We start from the raw sequence: 21,810 nt of genomic DNA, 5'->3' as shown, positions 1-21,810 counted from the left end.
GTTTATTATGGGTTTATTGCCCGACTACAGCTACACAATCTGTATTCACTATGTTGCCTAACAAAAATGAAACTGTGATGGTATCAGATGGTAATATCATGGTACTTTTACAACTTTTTACTCATGGAAATGTTACTGAAGAGATTAAGCATGATACCGTAATAACACAGTAATACTGTGTGTATTTAACAAACCACTGAATAAAATGATATAAATCATGTGAAAACTATCAAATACAGAAAATATAATTCAGCTTCAATTATTGCAAACGCAATTGAGTTTGTTCCCGTTCGACCAGCAGACGGAGAATAACTTCATACAAGTTGAACGTCGCATGTCTTTATCAGAACATGAGGATGTGGTTCCATCAAAAATCTGGTGGAGGTACAACTCTGGAAACCCAATTTTGACTATATAGTCTAAATGCGCATGCTACATCGATTTAGATGACAATTCTGATTAAGTTCAAAATGGACACATTTCTACCGTAGCTCTCCTCTCTGAGAAAACCTCAGACTGAAATCTAGATTGATCTATAGAGGTTTTCAGACTGGGGAAAAACTATCGATCAGATGTTTTCAATCTCATCTGAAATCAGTAGTGTTGGGAGTAACACATTACAAGTAACATGCACAATGTAATCAGATTACTTTTTTGATGTTGAGTAAAGCACAACATTACAAGTAACATGCATAATGTAATCAGATTACTTTTTTGATGTTGAGTAAAGCACAACATTACAAGTAACATGCATAATGTAATCAGATTACTTTTTGATGAAACGAGTAAAGCAATGCATTACAAGTAACATGCACAATGTAATCAGATTACTTTTTTGATGTTGAGTAAAGCACAACATTACAAGTAACATGCATAATGTAATCAGATGACTTTTTTGATGTTGAGTAAAGCACCACATTACAAGTAACATTCATAATGTAATCAGATTACTTTTTTGATGTTGAGTAAAGCACAACATTACAAGTAACATGCATAATGTAATCAGATTACTTTTTGATGAAACGAGTAAAGCAATGCATTACAAGTAACATGCACAATGTAATCAGATTACTTTTTGATGTAACGAGTAAAGCAATGCATTACAAGTAACATGCACAATGTAATCAGATTACTTTTTTGATGTTGAGTAAAGCACAACATTACAAGTAACATGCATAATGTAATCAGATGACTTTTTTGATGTTGAGTAAAGCACCACATTACAAGTAACATTCATAATGTAATCAGATTACTTTTTTGATGTTGAGTAAAGCACAACATTACAAGTAACATGCATAATGTAATCAGATTACTTTTTGATGAAACGAGTAAAGCAATGCATTACAAGTAACATACACAATGTAATCAGATTACTTTTTGATGTAACGAGTAAAGCAACGCATTGCAAGTAACATGCATTACGTAATCAGATTACTTAAAGGTAACTTCCACAGAGGTCGTTTATTGTCAGGTGAGAGAGGGAAACAAGCGATGCAAGCAGGTGAGTAACTGAGTTCATCAAACAGTAGCAAACACTTAGCTGTGAGTAACAGTTCTGCTCTTTGCAGGTACTGCTGGTGCAGATGGCAGATGACTGAAGAGGTCTGGTGCTGAGGATGTGACTGGCTCTGTGACACAAGTAACATGCATAATGTAATCAGATTACTTTTTGATGTAACGAATAAAGCAACACATTACAAGTAACATGCATTACGTAATCAGATTACTTATTTGATGTTACAAGTAACGTATTACGTAATCAGATTACATTTTTTGACATAACTGCAAATTACATTCTAATAACACAAATACATTTATTTACAACCAAAAAAGTGACTACAGATTAAGTATTTTCAAGAACATAGTATGAATTGTAGCTGAATGCATGATGCAATAGCTAGTGATGCATGATGTCCAATTTAGTGGACTGATGATTAATCAGAATTTCCTCCCAATGTAAAATCAATACTTGGAACGGGGTGTAGAAATGAATAGTCGATTAACTGATTCAGTTGAAGTATAAATAAAAAGGACACACTGTGTGTAGGCTTTTGTATGGTTAAAAAAAAAATATTGGTAAAAGTCAATTGCAGGGGCAAATACAAAAATACAAATTAAAACGTTGTTTTCCCACACTGATCTGAACAAATAACAGGCCTAAAGAAGAAAATACCCATAATCCTGTGAGGAAGATATTATAATCTACCTTAGATGTGATATGTAAAGGGTAAACAGCAACAGGGGATAATCACTGATTTCAGATGGATTAAGAAAACAGTAATATAATTTATGCTTTGTTCATTATTAACTCCACATACACTCATGCTTAGGAAACGATGTTATTATAGTCTTCTTAACTCTCATCATAATAAAACAGTGTAAATGGATGTTTACTCTGGTTATGTTGTGTGATTGCTCCCTCTAGTGGTCATTGTCAAAATTATTAGACTATTTTGACTTCTGCATAGTGCTATGCTATGACCAAACTAAAATCATACGCCAATAAACGCATGTGTTGAATTGATCTCTATTCTGTGCACTAAACTTATAAATGTATAGCCTATAGGCTAATAAGATTATTTATTCATGTAGGTATTTATAATTATAAATGCTGCTGTTTATAAATGTATGCATTGATTATAAAACATTAAAACATTTTCAAGTAAAACATAATAAAAACAGAATGACAAAATGTGACTCGAAAAATGGTTATGATTATGATCATTATGATTGTTCACCGTATCACTCGAGCTATCCTAAATTAACAGATCAATAGATGCCAAAAACTAACCAAAACAGATTTGGCAGTTTTAAGATTTCACTTCGTTTCATTACATGCTGAATAATTTGTTTGAGGAGTCTGGGCAATTTCTGAGTTTCCCCTGTGGCACGAGCAGCTACTATATGAATATGCATAAAGGGAGGAGTAACCCGTCACACGCCCGTGACGTTGTTTAGTGGACAGACTTGCAGGTACAGTGATTTAAAGTTAACCATGATTTAATGTCGCACAATGGACGTACTTTGGGGAATATTAAATCAATAAGACATCACATTTGAACCGAAGTGCTATGAAACATGTGGATTCACATTGCCTTTGAGCAGAGGTTTTTGTGGCGCGTTTTTGTGCTGCTCACTTTGACTGGTGGACAAGCTTTCGGAGGTGAGTGTCAGGCTGTCAGCAAACCCAAATTTATAATATAATATAATATAATATAATATAATATAATATAATATAATATAATATAATATGGGCCATTCATAATTAAAACAACACTTTTGTCGAATATAATTTTGTTGTGGTTTTCAGTAGTTCACACATTTGTAGTTTTATCTCAGCAGAACTTAATTTAATTTAAGTAGGCTAGTCTTAATTCTGTTCAGATGGAACGATTTTTATTTATGCAAACTACAGAAAATGTAAACAATCAGTTATAAACGGCACAGTTGGTGGTAGTGACACATAAGCAGTAATTAATACCTCACTGTACAAAGTGACTTCTACACATGTCTGAAATGGGATTAGATATAATCCGATCTGTCCAAGTTCATTTTGTTTGCCTGCAGCATGAATGGAAGCGAACTCTCCCAGTCCAAAGCCAAACAGAGATAGTAATGCATTTTTAAACATCTTAACAACATTGATAGAAGGATAAGATAATGTTTTCAAGCGTTTACAAATATAAGATATATATTCATGACTTCATGGGTGTATTTCTTCTCTATTGAATATTTGGTAACACTATTTTACAGTGTCCTTGTTATGTTACGTGTAATTAATAGCTGTTGTAGTTTATATAAATGATGCATAATTACATGGAACTAAGCCTAAAGTAATTACATGTAGTTAATTGTTATTACTCAGTCATCAAATGTATAATTACACTGTAACACTGACACCTTAAAATAAAGTGTAACAGAACATTTCATAGTTATGTAACAAACACACATTTTCTGTGATGTGACTTTGACCCAGTGTTTTTAAGCAAAATTGTTTGCTGCTGCTGTGTTTCTCGACTAGTTTATGCAGTAACTTGGAGATACCTTTGCAATCTATCCCTCACGTGTGGAAAAATCTAATAATTACGTTTAATTCCCTGCCCCTACTAACTTACTATGGTTAGCATTTTGAAAAGCATATTCATCTCCAGTCACTGTGCTTATTGACTCCTATTGACCCCTTTGACACAGTGCTCTAGAAATTAAGCTCTTAAAAGGCATTCAGCACATTAAATGCATTAATTGAATTCTGATAACGCATTAGAGGGCAGCAGACACAACAGCACTTAGTCTAAACTGCTTTAGGCACAGCTGTCACAGAGCTGTTCAGGCCGATAAAACTCTTCATTTACTCGGGACAAAAGCAGCGTCTAACTCAGATACATACAGTATGTAGCAATAATTCACACACATATAAGGACAGACAAAAGTGAATGGAGTTATGGTGAAGCAATTAATAATAATTAATATGTTAATAATTAATGTGTTATATCTCTCAAAAAGCAAGGTATGTTTCACAATGAAAGATATTAGCTATTTGGATCTCTGTTTTCAGAACATCTTACCATCTGGCATTTTGTTTAAGGAATGTGACCTTTGCCCTTACTGTTGTAAAGTGCAGAATGTGAAAAACGTGTAATGTTTATGTGTATGCTGTATTAAGCACACACAAATAACTTTTTTATATAATCCCTATTGATGCGAGTTCAAAATACTTTGCAGCTTCGTTCTACGGAGATGGTTTTGTGCATTTGAAAACAGTTGAGTTGTCCAGTCAGACGTCTTTCCATGTACGGTTCCGAACCTCTGCACCCAGTGCCCTGCTCTTTTTGGCAGCCGGAGAGACGGACTTCCTCTGGATGGGACTGCATTCTGGCAGAGTACAGGTGATTAATTAAATGCATCAAATTCATGTCACTGAAAAGAGGTCTTCATATACAACACTGTATATCCACTTTATTGCATCCTGTAATTTGATGTTTTCTAACTCTTAATTGCATATTAATACCTTTATGTTACTCATGCATTTGCTAGAATGGAGTTTAACTAATATAGATTAATGTGCAAAACAATGTTTTATCTTAAGAATGCTGTACAATTATTGTAGACTATTGCTGTTTTTAATTGCTGTAAGAGACTGAGATTAGCTACATAGTGAAATATTGCGATCAGTTTAAATGAATCAGCTTAACTATGTTGGAATCTTACAAATTAGTATCCTTCTAAACGATCTTAAACTTATACCCATCCTTGGCAGTTACATTTATCCGAGTTGTAAAGTACTGCTTAAAACAGATATTTTATGCCCACGGGCAAAAACAAAAGGCAAGTGATTTCTTGTTGCTTCAAGACAGAAAAAGTATTCACTTCCACTTGCATCACTGTGCTGACAAGTCTTTTCATGCTGAGGAATACTGACATGTAGTGAATATAAACCTTAAAGTTATTTAGGAAGATTTCAGTCAGTGAAACTTACATCGATGGGAGACACAAAATTACCCAACACTGTGAAAATAACCCAACAGACAGAACCCAGCAGTCTGGGTAATAAATTAACCCAGCAAATTTTAGAGTGAAATAATTCGCTTTTTAAAGAAGATTTCCTATATTACTGTTAAGATCTTCTGTCCATCTCTGTCAGGTGCGGATTGATCTTGGATCTGGGGAACGGACGGTTCGTTCTGAGAAGGGTGTACCCTTGAATGATCTGACCTGGCATACAATAGAACTTCAACATGACCTTGCCAACATCACGCTGACTGTGGACAAAAACTCTATAACAACTGTTAAGATGCCAGGACCTGATCTTGAACTGGAAGTCCAAGATGGGCTTTTTGTAGGTGGTGTTGGGGATCTGGAAAAACCCTACCTCTCAGCAGATAAAACATCTTCTGGCTTTCGGGGGTGTGTCGATGAGGTTTTGTTCAATGAGCATAACCTTCTATCCTCCCTTAGGCCTTACTCTGGATACAAAATGATTCATGAAGTGTCACTTGGTTGCAGCCCAGAGTTTTCAGCCACTGTCAACAATTCAATAAGTTTTTTCAGCTCCAAAGCATACATGTCGCTGCCGGCATGGGACGTACCCCAAGAGGGTGTATTTGAATGTGAATTGCATACAGTAAATTCAGAGGGGATCCTTTTATACAGCTCTGCAGGCCAAAGTGACTATATTGCCCTGGAGATCCAAAAGGGTCACCTTGTTGCTATCCTTAAAATAAGTGCAACTAAGACAGTATTGCGTTCCTTTATGGTCGTCAATGATGGGACATGGCACATTTTGCGGCTCTATTTGTCTCCTCTGAATCTTCAGTTTACTCTGGGTTTGGAGATGCACAATTCTAGCTTTGGGATAAATGCCAGTGCGCTACAGTTTACAGGGCCTCTGTACTTAGGTGGGGTTGATATCAGCACTTACACAGAAATCCACAAGAATGGTTTGCTCTCTATGGTAGGCAAGCGAATTGGAGGAGGGTCGTTTAAAGGCTGTCTTCGAAATATCAGAGTTAATTACCAAAGGATGGGCCTTCCAAAAGCGTTGGTCACCAAGGATATTTCTGTTGGTTGTGAACCAGACAAATGGCTTGGACCCAGTACCACAAGTCCATCAATTATTACTATGGATTATGAAAATTTGACAGATGTCGTACCTGAGCATGAGAAGAAAAATGTTCTTTTACTCAAGGATTTGGAGGTTCTTGAAGGCGGACGAGCACCACTTGAGTCTAAACACATTAGGATTAACCTAGAGTTCCGTAAGCTTGGGATCCGACATTCGCAGGTTATGTTTCGCATTGAAGAGCAGCCGGTACATGGGCAACTCCGACTGGATGTTGACCCTAATCTGGGTGAGAACACCTTCAATATGCTGGACCTCTTGCATCGAAGGGTAATGTATGTCCATGGAGGATCTGAGGACCTACATGATTTTTTCATGTTTTCCATCTTCACCAACAGCAAAAAGGAAATGCCTAGCTATCTCAGAGGGAACCGTCTGCACAGATTTAACATCAGTATCACACCTGTCAATGATGCTCCTGAACTTAGCCTTCCTGAGGGCAGTCTCTTCATTCTGCTGGAGCACTCAAGACGTCGTTTGAGCACAGATGTTCTCAGGGCCATCGACCCTGACACTAACTCCACAGACCTGATGTTCACAGTGCTTGGAAACCTGAATGCTGACTCAGGTTTTCTAGAAATAGAAGAACACCCAGGCCGGGCAGTGACCTCATTTTCCCTAAGTGATCTAGAGCAAGGTAAAGTGAATTATGTCCACAAAGGTGTCAAGAACTCCAGAATGGCTATTAGGGTGAGTGATGGGGACAAGGTTAGCAACACTGTGGTATTCAGGATCATCGCTGTTCCCTTAGAACACAAGATTGCCAATAACACCGGAGTAGAGGTAACCCAAGGTGAAGCAACCCTTATTAGTAACAAACATCTTGCTGTACAAGTGAATGTCCCTAAACAAGCAGTGGATATTCGCTATGACGTCACAGTGCCACCAATCTATGGTGAGCTGCAAAGGCTGCATTCAAGTGGGCAGTGGAAGCAAACAGGCACATTCACGCAGAAACTTATGGAAAAGGAGCGTCTTCGATATCTCAGCACTTTCCATGGTACGCAGCAAAGTAATGTCACTGACAGTTTAAAATGCAAAGTCACAGTTGGTTCAGTCATTACGGATGAGTTGTTGTTTTTGATTAGAGTACGCTGGATACGTTACAGAATAACCAGAAATAAGGTAGCGATAGATGGTGAACTCAAAGTCACATTGACACCTCAAGAATTCCATGTTGTCACCAAAGGTGCGAGACTTTCGGAAAACGACCTTCACATTCGTTTGTTGACATTACCAAGGAGAGGACATCTTCTTCTCGTTAATAAGATTTTAAAAAAGAACTCTACCTTTAGCCAAGATGACATTACTAATCGCAAGTTGCAATATGAGCTCTTAGAAAGGCCAAAGGATGATACAAGGGACATGTTTCACTTTCAAGTATTCTCGAAATTTGCCATGTCAGGGATTCATGAGTTCAGAATCAGCATCAAAGCAGATATTCATTTCATCATTTTAAAAAATCATGGACTTTCTCTCTTGGAAGGGGAGAGCAAGGTCATTACTAAGACAATGCTTTTCTCAGAGACACCCAGCTCCAGAGCAGTACACTACACTGTCACCAGCAGCCCTAAACATGGGATATTGAAGAAAATAAACCTCTCTAATTCCTCTTCCAGCAACGACAGCATAATAGAGTTCACCAATCAGGACATTTTGGAGGAACGCATCTTGTATGTCCATGATGATAGTGAAACTGTGCATGATGCATTTACATTCCTGGCCTCTTTTGGCTCTCTGAAAAGTAAAACCCCAGGCACGGAGGGCACATTTAATATTTCCATCCAGTTGGTTAATGACGAGAAACCCGTCCGTGTTGTGGATAAAGTTTTCCATGTGGTGCGTGACAGCCAGCGCTTACTTACACTGGAAGACTTGTGCTACCATGATGCTGACACAGACTTTGATGATGAAGATTTGCTTTATACCAGACGAAAGATCCCCATGGGGGAGTTAGTCCTGGTAAATGACACCACACACAAGCTTTATCAATTCCATCAGAAGGACTTAGAAGAGAAGAGAGTGCTGTTCATTCACAAAGGAGTGAGTTTAGGCCGCTGTGTCCTCTTCATATCAGATGGCAAGCACTATACATCAACACTACTTGAAGTGTCGGCCCAGGATCCATACGTTAAGGTGGACAACAACACAGGTATTTTGGTCCAGAAAGGCCAGGTGGCCATTTTAAAAGTAGCTAATTTCAGTATTTCCACTAATATGGATGTCAGGCATGATGAAGAAGTGGTATTTGAGGTTTTTCTACCACCAAGACATGGGACTCTTCAATGCAATGGTATTAAGGCAGATACTTTCACACAACATGACTTGAAGATGGGTCATGTAATGTATCATCATGATGACAGCGAAACACAGGAGGACTTTTTTAACTTCACCTGTAAGGTGAAAAGCCTGCATCTGGATGTGAGTGTGGCAGTTAGGGTGTACCTTGAAAGTCATCAGCAGCCCCCAAAGGTCATTCACAATAACCCAGTCTTGGTGGAGGAAGTAAAACCTGTCAAAATCAACAAAGACGTTCTCCAGGTTAGTTTTGCTTTATTAAAGTAATTTTCAGACAACTTGGTTATGAATACAGACTATCTATTTGATATTCTCATTTGGTCTGTTTCAGGTTATTCATGAGGATAACAAACCTTATGAGATTGTGTATACTGTGAAGTTGGCACCCGCTCATGGTTTTCTGCGGATATCTATGGTAGAAGAAGATCATTACCACGGCAGTAAGGAGAATCCCATCCAAAGCTTTTCACAGGATGATATCAATAAAGGGCATGTTCAGTATGTTCAAACAGACCATGGATATATTAATGACTCTTTCTCACTTGACGTAACCAATGGCGTTCTAACAATCCATGATCTTGTAGTCGTTGTGGATATTATCCCCTTGCACATCCCTCTAGAGGTGTCCAATATGACTCTGATAGAGGGCTCTTCTAAAGCTCTCAGTCAGGATATCATCAAAGTTGTTAACAAACACTTTCATGGACTCCAAATCTTCTATCTTGTAACTGAGGGGCCTCATCATGGCCGGATTGAACACTCAAGGATCCCTGGTGTTCCCATTCCTTCTTTCACAAGGGCTCAAGTGAGTTCTTTTCACTCTCTCCACTTGTTTACTTTGTCTCTCTTCACTCCCATAAGGCAATCGTTTAAAAATATGTTGTAAACAGCACTGTTTAAGCAAATATGTCTTTGTACTAATCTTTATTATAAATATTGTTAAAGAACTGCATTGTATACTTTTTTTTCCTTTGCCACAGGCTGAACAGGGGTTCATATTCTATGTCCATGACGGAAGTGAGACCATGGCTGATAATTTTACAGTCGTGGCCAATGATACAGATATCCGGAAGCAAAGCTTGCCTTTTGTGATTTATGTCAATGTAACTCCCATAAATGATGAACCTCCAGTTGTAACTGTCAACAGGATCCTCAAGGTGAGATTTCCCCCTGAAACTAATTTGTACTAATTCTGCACTACAAAGATAACTGTATTGCACTTACTAACCATTTCTCATCTATTTATACAGTATTTAATTGTGAACTTCAATTGTTTACTTAAATGGTTTAATTAAATTATATTAAACAAAAATAAAACACACACACACACAAAGTAAACCATGACTTTAACCTGGGTGATCTCCTTCCCACAGACCTGACAAATTTGTGCATTTTCACAAACATTTTACTAATATCTAATATCTGACTAAAATCTGGCATATTTTTCTATTTCCATCATGGAAAGATTATTTAAAGAACATTGGTTAAAACAGCATAAACTGTGAGCAGGACTAATCTGCAGACGCCCACTGTCACCAGCAGGAGGCTCAGTAAACACATTCTAAAATGGCTTCTGCTGTAAAATAAATAAATAAATAAAAACTGTTTCTAGTGAAAAATGTTAAACCTCACTTGACAAAACATGGCCAAAACTGACAGCATCATGTTTATGTTACTAGGTGTGGGAAGGTTCTGTGACAGAGATAACCACTGAGGACCTCAGTGCTGAGGATCCAGATTCTCCTCCTGAGAGCCTAGAATTCATCATCACTCCACCTAGTAATGGGCATCTAGCCCTGAAGAGCGCCCCCTCAAGGCCCGTTCTGAACTTCACCCAAGAGCATATCAATCATGGCCAGCTGGTCTTTGTACATAGTGGTTAGTTTACATTTTAAAGTGCCTTTCAGAACTGCCCATAAGATTTGATAAGCCATTTTGCTTGATCTCTCAGTAGGTTTGTGGTATTTATGTTTCAACAGGTGCCTTGTCAGGAGGATTTCACTTTCAAGTCAATGATGGAGTGAACTTTGCTCCAAGGAAAATCTTCAGTGTCACAGCCCAATCTCTGGTCATCAGCTTAGAGAAAAATCAAGAACTTAAAGTTTTCCCAGGTTCATTTTTATAGTGCTTTAAAGAAACCAATATCCGTATTTCTTCTTTCTTCAACTTAAACTCAAGTGCCATTTTATACCAGTGAAAATTGTGGTTACACTTTTTAGTAGGAAGTGGTTAGCGAGGGTGTCTTTCACACGAAGAGATAGCCTAAGGACATGCAGCAGCTGGACTGGGTTGCGTGAAGCTCAGACTAGCCTATTCTTTGAAACAGTAATGGTCCCGTTTTCTGTATGATGTAAAGGATTTAATCCATGTATCCTTTCCACAGGTTCTTCAAAGTTAATTTCTGAAGATGAGCTGCTGATAATCACAAATGACTATGATGATATTTATGGGAATCGCACCATCACTTACACCGTGACCTCACATCCAAAATTTGGAAGCCTAATGTGGAAACGAGCAGAAAATTCCACACAAGAAATCGCCTCCTTCACCCAAAACATGGTATTTATTAAATCTGCTCCTGAGTTTTGTTTAAATGTGTACGTCTTTTAAAAAATATGATAGGCGCATCGCTAAGATTTGAGCAAGTGTATTCTGCTAAGTTTTGACATTTCAGGGACCAGCAAATGCTCTACTACAGATGTCATCCTGCATATATATTTTGAAGATATGTATGGTTTTAAGCATGCTTTTGTCAAAATAAAATTTCATGTAACACTATTTGAGCATAATATAAAATTCAGACAAAAATTGTATTGTGGTATTGCAACATGGGCCACATTTTTTTTTTCATCACTCTTGTGCATATTAGCCGAGCCAACCGTTTGAGTGAAATTCAAAACATTTATTTAAAATATGGCTCTTTAACATAATTAGCATATCTAAATATTTAAAATTTAAATATTAACATACTTAATTCACACTAAAAATGTGATAACAAATATGTGAAATGTGATATTAAATAGCATTTATGTGATCATTCGGTCACACTTTATATTAGGGTCCAATTCTCACTATTAACTAACTATAAACTATGACTTTTGCCTCAATAAACCCCTAATTACTGCTAATTAATAGTTAGTAAGGTAGTTGTTAAGTTTAGGTATCGGGCAGGGTTAAGGGATGTAGAATATGGTCATACAGAATAAGTTATTAATATGTGCGTTATAAGTAGTAATAAACAGCCAATATCCTAGTAATATGAAGGATAATTAGCGACTCGTTAATAGTGAGAATTGGACCCTAAACTAAAGTGTTACCGATCATTCTAATTTATAAATAAGCTTAATTACCTCTATTATTTTAGGTGAAAGAACGTGCTGTGCTGTATGCACAGACTAAACCCGTTGCCTGGACCGCTACAGATTCCTTCACCTTCACTGCATCATGCCCCCCAGCATCCCTCCATGCTCACACCTTTAATATCCACATCTCTTATGAAAATATTGGCCCGGAGCATAGGAGTGCACTCTTGACAAATACTGGTAATGCTTTCTGACTTCTCGTGATGTTTATTTGATAAACAAATTGAACACAATTAATATAGTATCTCTACACTAACAACTTCATTTTCATTATTCAGGGGCTGTTGTCGCTGAGGGTAGTAGTGTTCTCGTAGATAAATCAAAATTGGATGCCTCCAACCTTTTGGGAAAGTTAGAAGAAGAGGAACGTAATTTCTATGAGGTCTGGTACGAAATCACCTCTCCACCCCTCCACGGTACAATTGTTGTAGGCGAAAAGAACCTGACACATGAAAGACCAAAGTTCTCCCAATTCAACCTCCACAAGCATGGAGTTATTTATGTACATGATGACTCTGAGACCACTCATGATAACTTCACTTTTGATGTGTGGCTAAACCCCAAAGGAAAGCTTGCTCAACGACCCAAGAATGCAGACTATGTAGTATCAGGAATATTTAATATTACTGTGACCCCTGTTAACGACCGGCCTCCTGTGCTCAAGACGGGATCCCCTAGACTCAAAGTGGTCAAAGGGGACACTGTGACCTTGCACACTGAGAACCTTTATGTGGAGGACCAAGACACTCCACCTGAGGAGCTTTATTATACGGTAATCAGCAAGCCTAAAAATGGCTTCCTTGCTTTGGAGGGTCAACTCAATAAGTCTGCTATCACTTTTACCCAGGCTGATGTAAATCAAGGAAGGGTGCACTTTGTTCAAAATGGGGAACCCTCATCAGGGGTCATCTACTTAAGTATAACTGATGGATTCCACAGACCACTCTACAAGCTCTTTAGTGTAGAGGTAGAGAATATCACCATCAGTGTGGCCAACAACACCGGACTGACTCTGTTGCAAGGTCAGACCACAGTGACTTTGACATTCGAACATCTGGCTGCAGTGACCAATGAGAAAGATGCATCCATTAAGTATTTAGTTACAGGCCCTCCAAGTCATGGGTGTGTCATGGTTATGGAAGAGCCGGTCACACACTTTGACCAAGAGGACCTTCACACTGGCAGATTATTTTATAACATGACTGACCTTTCGTCCTTTCAAGACAGCTTTGAGTTCACGGTCTTCACATCTGAGAGTAACCTGACCAACCAGGTGGTAAACATCACAGTCAGGCCACTGATCCACCTTGGAGAGCATGTTAGGATCCCAGATGGTATCCCAGTGAAGCTAAGAAAGGACGTCCTTGATGCAACAGAATTGGCCTCCCTTAGTGCTAGCGATCCCATCTTTGAAATCCTTGAGCCGCCGAAACATGGCAAGCTAGTCAAAGTGACATTTGACCTTGGAGGAGCCTCTCGCTCGCTCGAGTCCTTCACATTCAGGGATGTGGAACAGGGCAGAGTTGCCATAGAGGAAAACATCAATTTCCAAACCAATTATGGCAACACAACAGCAGCCAGGTACAATGTCACAGCAGTCCATCCACTTAATGACTCATTTGTTTTCCTTTTGAAGGCAGCCAATGTTCAGCCTGCCATGGGCGAATTTGTGTATTTAGTAATACCTTATGACCCCATTACAGGGAAGCATTTACTTTTAGAGCCGACCAAGCTGCCGACTTTCAACAGAACAACAAATGCTATGTCACCCATGTACCCTCCATCTCACTTGGATCCAACAACAAGACCACACAGGACTGCTTCAAAGCTGAAACCCCGAAACCGCTGGGGAAACCACACACGAAGCAGATCAACGGTCCCTCATGTGCCCCGTACCACGATGGGCAAGTTGGACCCCTCCCCCAAAAATACATTAGTGAGGATGGAGTCTTTACCAAGACCTGCATCTGATCCCCTGCTCATCATCCTGCCTCTTCTGGCCTGCCTCCTCCTGATTGTCATTCTTGTGGTTCTTATTCTTGTCTTCCGGCACCGGAGGGAAAAGCGGGCCCACCCCGCAATGATACAGGCTTTGACTGGGAACCCTGATGAAGATATTTTAGCCAGAGGCCCATATCTGGGTCAGCCTGAGAGAAGTCTCACTGTTCCTTCGGTTATAGTAACCCCACTCACTCCAAGCTTCCCTGACAGCCCCGTTTTAGAGGAAGTACATGATGCAGCCTTGGTGCCAGCGATTGAAAGAACTGTGTCTCCATTTCTCCTTTGCACATGGAGTCCACTTGACCCTGATTCCGCCCAGCAGTGTACACCAGCAACACCACCCCTTAAACAAAACCAGTACTGGGTTTGATTCAACTCATTTTATCACATCCAGATGTTGCTTGAACCGATTTTGTAAACTATCATTGTGCATGACCATCATCAGAGCCAACTCTTAGCGTTACTGGCAGAAGAAAGTATGTTTTGAAGTTTCATACCATACACCGAGAAACTGAGAAAATGTCTACTTATACTATTGTTGACATTTGGATTTTAACCTTATAGACTGAAGGTCTCTTGGCTTAGTGTCAAGGGAAAGATCGCCAAATTTCATTTTTGATGTAAGTCCAATTTCTGTCCCGCCACAGCTTAGATATTTTTGTAGTTTTGATGTTTTGTTACTTACAAAACACAGATAATCAGAAAAAGTCAGAATGTTGTGCGGTTATATTTACCATTATGCAAAGTCAGAAACTTTTATGCAAAAATTTTACCTTTAGCTCGTCACTGGGGCAGTACCATCAAAGGTACACTTTTGTACCTCCTCTAACACTATTTGCACATTTAGGTACTATATGCATCCTTTAGGGCAGTGGTTTTCAAACTGTGGGTCGCGACCCACTTGTGGGTCACACAGTGAGAAAAGGTGGGTCGCACAAAGGCACTTAGCTGCAGCTAAAGTTACGTTACGATGAGTGAAACAAAACCAGTCCGATTAATGACCAAACGACTCTAAAGTGAGTTTTAGCGCCCGCCAAAGTGAATTTTTGTCCCGCCAAAGTCTTATTTGATCGGTGAGTAATGTAGATGAACTGCTGCGCTTGTGACAGAGTGCATGTTTAACTGAAAGAACGAGCAGAGAGAGAGAGACCCGGTCGCGCGCGCGCTCTCTCTCTCTCTTCGGAGCCATTCGAAAGTGTAAACAAGACTTCACCGTCTCCAAACTAAGCGCTGTCTTGCTCTCTCTCCCTCGCACATATTAATCAAAATAAATCGACACGGTGGTAAAAGGTCGGAAGATCACAGTTTCATGTGGAGCATTCGGAGATTTTTTTTTTCCTTAATTACCGCTGGGTGTGAATTGTGCTAAATAAGTTGTTGCCTTATCGTCTCTGAAAAGCGTCCCAGACATTCAGCTGACATAAAACAACACTTTAATTAAATGAAAAAAACTATCCAGTGATGAAATGTTTTCTGTGTTGACACAAATCTTGGATGTCCATGTCCTAACTGCTGGGATAATCACACAACGCGCATGACACGTCCAATTTGCGAACTAATGACTCCTTTGAACGATTCATTTTAATGAATGGCTAAAACAACTGATCTTTCCAACAGTGAACTCAGGAGACGTCTGAAATGGGGTGCGAGGCCCTGTGCGAACTTGAAATGCGAGGCCCTGCTCTTTGATGTGGATGCTCAATTGCGCATGAATAACAGTCACACGGACGTAGCTGTTCTAGTTCTATTGCACACATAATCTCGCCGCAATACGTTTTTATCAAGTAGAATAATACAGCATAATCATGCACATAGTCACCACGTCATGAACATCGACGTCAGGAAGCGGATGGGAACAGCGCCGATTACGGAGAAGATGCTCGAGGCTCGTCTCCGCTGGTACGGCCATGTAACACGCAGCCATGAGAACTCAGTGGCGAAGACAGCTATGCGCCTTGACCCACCCGGTAACCGACCACGTGACCTAACCAACGTGTATCTAAATGGTCCAGTGGTAGAACTTCCGCCTAGCGTGTGGAAGTTCTGGGTTCTAATCCGCACTCGTATAGTTATTTTTTTCTCGTATCGTTTTTTTCTCTCATCAAAACTGATTATGTTCATCAGTGGTTGTATATCAAGCAGGGACACGTTTGTGTGCATTATGTTTTGTGATTTCACCAGAACGAATAGAGAGTATTATTATTGATAAAATCTTATCATTTCCCATTCCTAATGGTAGACGGTAAAATTATAATCAAACATTAAAGAACATACATGTTTTTTTTGTTTGTTTTTTTAAGAGTTAAAAGTTTAAAATATTTTGCTAACATGAGGTCTTGTCACTGTCAGTCTTTTTACATCAGTGCAAAACTAGGGTATGCAGATTAAGACCATCAGCATGCATTGATAAATCCCATGGCATGTAGCAAAAAAAAAAAAAAGGTGCGACCAAATCATGCTGGTGAGACCAACTGAGAAAGTTGGTAGCACCAGTGCAAGTGGGTCTTGAGATTGATTATACTTGTCTAGGTGGGTCCTAGAATGAAAAAGTTTGGGAACCCCTGCTTTAGGGGTACATAAGATACAATCATGCACCTTTGAGGATGCTACCCCAGTGACGAGCTAAAGGTACAATTTTTGCACAAAAGTTTCTGACTTTGGATAATGGTAAATATAACTGCAAAACATTCTGACCTTGTAATAACAAAGAATCATTTTTGTGCTACAGATAGAATGAACATGGTTACATTCAGTTCACAGACTCCAGTAAGATCCTTTGCCACATTTTAGAGGACAAATAACACAAGTTTTTACATCCAGTGTTCTTGGTTTTATTAAATACGGACATGTAACTATTCTACTTAGGCCTTCATTTAGTAACAATAAGGGCTTTCACGACATAGTTATAGGAACTCGGTTATAGGAACTAGCCATCATGGCTGACCCTGAGAACTAAATGTTCCCCTAGGGCCATTTTCCTGGTTGCATTCGCACTGCTAGTAGGAACTGTGAAGTGACGTATGTAGATGTATAAGTTATGCAAATTAAAGAGCAAAAAGGAGGGCTAAAAGACTAAATGTACAACAACTTGCAGTGCTAGATATCATCGAGGCTGAGAACAGAACACATTGCCGCAGACAAAGGCGACAGGTAAATGCCGTTGACATTAGCTTTCTGTATGTTTATGTTGCATTATGAATGCTAGATCGTGGAGTAAGTATTTGTTAGCTGTGTTTACACAACTTTTAAAAATGGCTGGTGCCGGTGTTTCGTATGGCATTGTGTTCGGCCCATCAACTTGCGTACACTTACGCACTGTCTAGTTCCTATTGTTGTAAAATTGTTCCCAGTTTCTGCGGTGCAAACACGCCAAAAAGCAGGTACTTCCGCCAATAGTTATAGGAACTATGAAAACGTTCCTCTAGTGCGAAAGCCCCTAATAGTTTATTTCTTATGTCATTGTAGGATCACCTAATACAGTATTGTATTATTTTTTTAAGGCCTACCGGTAAGTAGAAGAGGGAATGTAAATTTTCGATAACATTTTATAATTAGTAAACAGTAATAAAGTGCTTAACAAATCATTTGCAAACTATTATTGTTAATTTATAGTTTGTATTTTATAGTCTCTACATTGTTAATATATTAATAGCCTATATACAAATAGTGAGTTCTTCACAGGTCTTTTTTTTTTTTTTTTTAATGAACAAAATTTAAATAATTTTAAATAAATAGTTTTCGCAGGAAATTGCATACATATGTCACTCGCCCGTGTGTCTCTTGTCATATCCGTAAATAGAGAAAAGTTGCTCCGTCTACTTTGATGCATGTATAGGGCCCTATTTTAACGATCTGAAACGCAAGTGTCAAGCGCAAAGCGCAAGTAACTTTATGGGCGGGTCTTGGGCGCTGTTGCTATTTTCCCGGCGGGATAAATGACTCTTGCGCCCGGCGCAAATCTAAAAGGGGTTGGTCTGAAGTAGCTTCATTATTCATAGATGTGGTTTGGGCGTAACGTGAAATAAACCAATCAGAGCGACATCTCACATTCCCTTTAAGAGCAGGCGCGCTTGTTCTAAAGCGGATTCCTATTATAACGGCGGATTTGCCAGGCGCACGCCAGGAGCGGTTCACAGCCGAGGAGACCGACGTTCTCGTCAGGGACGTTGGGGATGGAGAAACACACCCAAATTAACTTAGGTTAAACAGGCGTATGATAATTTGGGTAAATGTGTAAGCTAGATGTATGCTTTTATAATAAAATGTCTATCTATCTATCTATCGATCTATTGTAATAATGTATGATTTGCAAAAATGATAACTGCTGCATCTGTGTGTAGATGAGAGAATCAAAGTGTATGCGCGTTGTGCACACGCTACATTGATTAAAGGGATACTCCACTTTTTTCGGAAATAAGCTCATTTTACATCTCCCCCAGAGTTAAACAGTTGAGTTTTACCGTTTTAGAATCCATTCAGCCGAACTCCGGGTCTGACGGTACCACTTTTAGCATAGCTTAGCACAGATCATTGATTCTGATGAGTCCAGTAGCATTTCTTTCAAAATGACCAAAGAGTTTCAATATTTTTCCTATTTAAAACTTGACTCTTCTGTAGTTAAACCGTGTACTAAGATCGACGGAAAATGAAAAGTTGCGATTTTCTAAGCCTATATGACTAGGAACTATACTCTCATTCCGGCGTAATAATCAAGGAACTGTGCGGCTGTACCATGAGTGCAGCAGGCGTAATGATATGACGCAGCGCCTGAAAATAGGTCTAATAGGTTAGACAAACTTAGTACCGGTCACGTTGGAAGAAGTTACCGAGCTGGGGACTATTTTCAGGCGCTGCGAAAAAAAGTGGAGTATCCCTTTAAGGCCAAGCATGCGCCCTTAAAATAGCATATGAATAACATGCGCAACGCGCCACTGACTTTAAACAGTTTTTTTTTCGGTCAGTGGCGGAATTGTTTTCTAAACCTGTAAAATAGCATGAGGGAACGTTTGCGCCGGAACACGCCTCCTTTTTGCGCTGAACCGCCTCGGGGAGCGCAAGTGTATTTCTTAGTTAACCGACGTGCGTCTGTGGAGGGAAAAGTCCGCTTTGCGCGGGTGCAAAATAGGAATGATACATGCGTCGGTGTACAAAGTCAATTGCGCTGGGTGCAAGATAGGGCCCATAGTGTGGGAGTGGCAAAGGTTTTCAGAGATGGCGAGAACTGAGGGATTTTAAAGCGCTGCGGAGATGACGTTTTTATTACTCAACAGATAAATTGCCATATGTAGGCACCATGTAAAGCATTATCTATTGTGAAGGGTCATTTCATTATGGTTGTCATAGTGCTGTGCTGGAATTTATTTTTAAGGAAGTGTCTATTAATGGGCATAGGCACAGTAGCATCTTCAGCTAGTCAGCTTGAGATCCTTTCCATTCAAAGTGGTTATATCTCTTAAGCCTAGTAGTGAATGTTTTTGAGCAGCAGGATAAGCACAAAGCACAACTCTTTACATATAAGCTAATTAAACAATAATAATTTGTTAATTACAGTGACAATGCATGAAGAACTCACTACTTGTATATGGGCTATAAATATATTAACAATGTAGAGACTTCAAATATATAAAATAAGAATTAACTATAAAGGAGTACTTTATTACTGCATACTCTACAATAACCAAATGTAAAACATTTTTTTTTTTTACATTTCCTTTCTAAATGGTTGTCAAAAAACACTATAGAACCGTAGCATTATGCTGTACCCAATGCCTTATGTTTATTCATATTTGCTGTAAACAAAGTTTGTCAGATTGGCATGAAACGAGAGAACTGAAACTACTCAAAGGTACATTTTAGAGAAGTGTCAAAATAAGAAATAGTATGCTGACCACAAAAACAGATCCACCCTCAGAAATATTGCACCACAAATTTCAAGATGGCATTTCGTCTGTGTGACTGAGAGAAAGCATCACTGAGTTAGATACACTAATGTAAAAATGATTGTTCTTATTGTAAAAATGTATATTCTAATAAAATCATTGCTTTTTCTAAAATACTTTGGACGTTTTGAACTTTTATGATTCATATATATATATACCACATATTAGTGGATTACTTCATTTATTTATAGCTCCAATTATTTAATAGAAAACAAATGCTTCATAAAAACACAAATGAGTGTAGTCCTTCATTTTCTCCTTAGTGTTGTTTTAAGGGCAATATATGTGGGCTTGTTAGTGATCGGGGTGTGGAAATAAATTCTTCATGATTAAGGACCCGAGTATGTGAAAACAGACACAGGCAGTGAGTGGAAAGAGAAGCCTAACTTTAGCTCTTATAAATAATTCAAATGCATTGAGAGATTGACTGCTCCGGGACAGCTCGGTTTTTACCATAGTAAGCACAGAAACTAATAATGGTACGATCTCTTTCAATAGGTCTACTGATAGGCGCACTGAGGCCTGAGAATGCTAATCTTCTTTGATGGTTGTATATTTTTCCACTTTTCTTTCATTCTTTTTTAGTGGTTCTTAAAAGTCTCCCTGTAGTCAATCCTTTTATCCCTTAAAACTCACCTTTTTATAACCAAAATGACATATTTAAAAATCTGTAATGCCTTAAAATAGCTTGAATGTAACTCTACACCCTTGTCTCATTTAGTATTTGCGGTTCTATGAATATGCAAATTAGCCCCGCCTCCACTCACTCACACCAGCTCAGAGCTCACACGTTGACCTGATTGTTTACAAGGTAGTTTGTGCCGTCGGAAACACCAGCGAAACACTGCAGTTTTAAGGAGAAAATACTCTGCAATGGTGTTGTCTTAAAGCATATTAAAAACACCACATAGACATATTAACAATATTAAAACCTTGATTTTCACCACAGAGTGACTTTAAACCTTTTTAGGGGATAAAACAAAAATTGTGGAACACCTAATAACCCAAATGTCATGTGCGATTAGGTGAGATGAGACTCTTCATCTGTTTAACCAATCCTGTCTTGAGTCTGTTTGCTTTTTGTTATTATAAATAAACTTTTCACAGACCACCAGTGGTCCAGAGTTTGAGAACCACACTTTCACTTCAATTTTTCTTGCTCATCCAGCTGGTTAAACGGTCTTGATAACAATTAGAGCTCCTAAAATACATCCACTAAGCTCTCATTTACTGTAATTAAACTAGCTAAAAATACTCATGTTGAACCATGGGAGAAAAAGTCTAAACTGAATAATGGAAGTGCTGGTAAACTAGTACCGTGAGTGATCCTCTCAGCCTCGTCTGGAATGTCTTCTAGATAAAGAGGGTTTCAGCCCATGTTTTCTAGGTCATTGTTCCTTTGCACTTCTCCTCCAGGGCTGTGAAACTGTGTCTCGTCTTTTCTCTCGCAAGCTCTTAATGTAAAACAGACACAGGCCTCTCCCTCAGAACATATTAGATAAAGGTTAATAATAACGAAGTGAGAGTAAAACTTGCACAGACTGAGAAGGATCATAAGCAACCGTAACTGACAGACCAACACAATAAGTCA

The 21,810-nt window shown here is 38.8% G+C and overlaps 1 protein-coding gene across 1 annotated transcript; it reads left to right on the top strand.

The window, feature by feature from the left end:
- The first annotated feature begins 2,929 nt into the window (after nucleotides 1–2,929).
- On the top strand, nucleotides 2,930–18,670 carry LOC311284963 (chondroitin sulfate proteoglycan 4-like). The gene is made up of 10 exons (XM_084400290.1): nucleotides 2,930–3,163; nucleotides 4,723–4,886; nucleotides 5,642–9,160; nucleotides 9,249–9,722; nucleotides 9,898–10,074; nucleotides 10,597–10,795; nucleotides 10,897–11,028; nucleotides 11,301–11,476; nucleotides 12,282–12,459; nucleotides 12,558–18,670. Exons 1-10 carry the CDS (start codon nucleotides 3,079–3,081, stop codon nucleotides 14,648–14,650), a joined length of 7,197 nt encoding a protein of 2,398 aa, XP_084256416.1. The 5' UTR covers nucleotides 2,930–3,078; the 3' UTR covers nucleotides 14,651–18,670.
- The last annotated feature ends 3,140 nt before the right edge of the window (nucleotides 18,671–21,810 follow it).

The sequence above is a fragment of the Rutilus rutilus genome, assembly GCF_951802725.1.
Source record: "Rutilus rutilus genome assembly, chromosome: 25".
In the NCBI taxonomy this organism is placed as follows: Eukaryota; Metazoa; Chordata; class Actinopteri; order Cypriniformes; family Leuciscidae; genus Rutilus; species Rutilus rutilus.
This window is presented reverse-complemented; position numbering and strand designations above follow the sequence as displayed.

Excerpts from the sequence above, each read along its gene's own strand:
- LOC311284963 (XM_084400290.1), top strand. The coding sequence starts at position 3,079 with ATGTGGATTCACATTGCCTTTGAGCAGAGGTTTTTGTGGCGCGTTTTT. Across the intron at positions 9,723-9,897 it reads CTTCTTTCACAAGGGCTCAA|GCTGAACAGGGGTTCATATT; the intron begins GTGAGTTCTTTT and ends CCTTTGCCACAG. Across the intron at positions 11,029-11,300 it reads AGAACTTAAAGTTTTCCCAG|GTTCTTCAAAGTTAATTTCT; the intron begins GTTCATTTTTAT and ends TCCTTTCCACAG.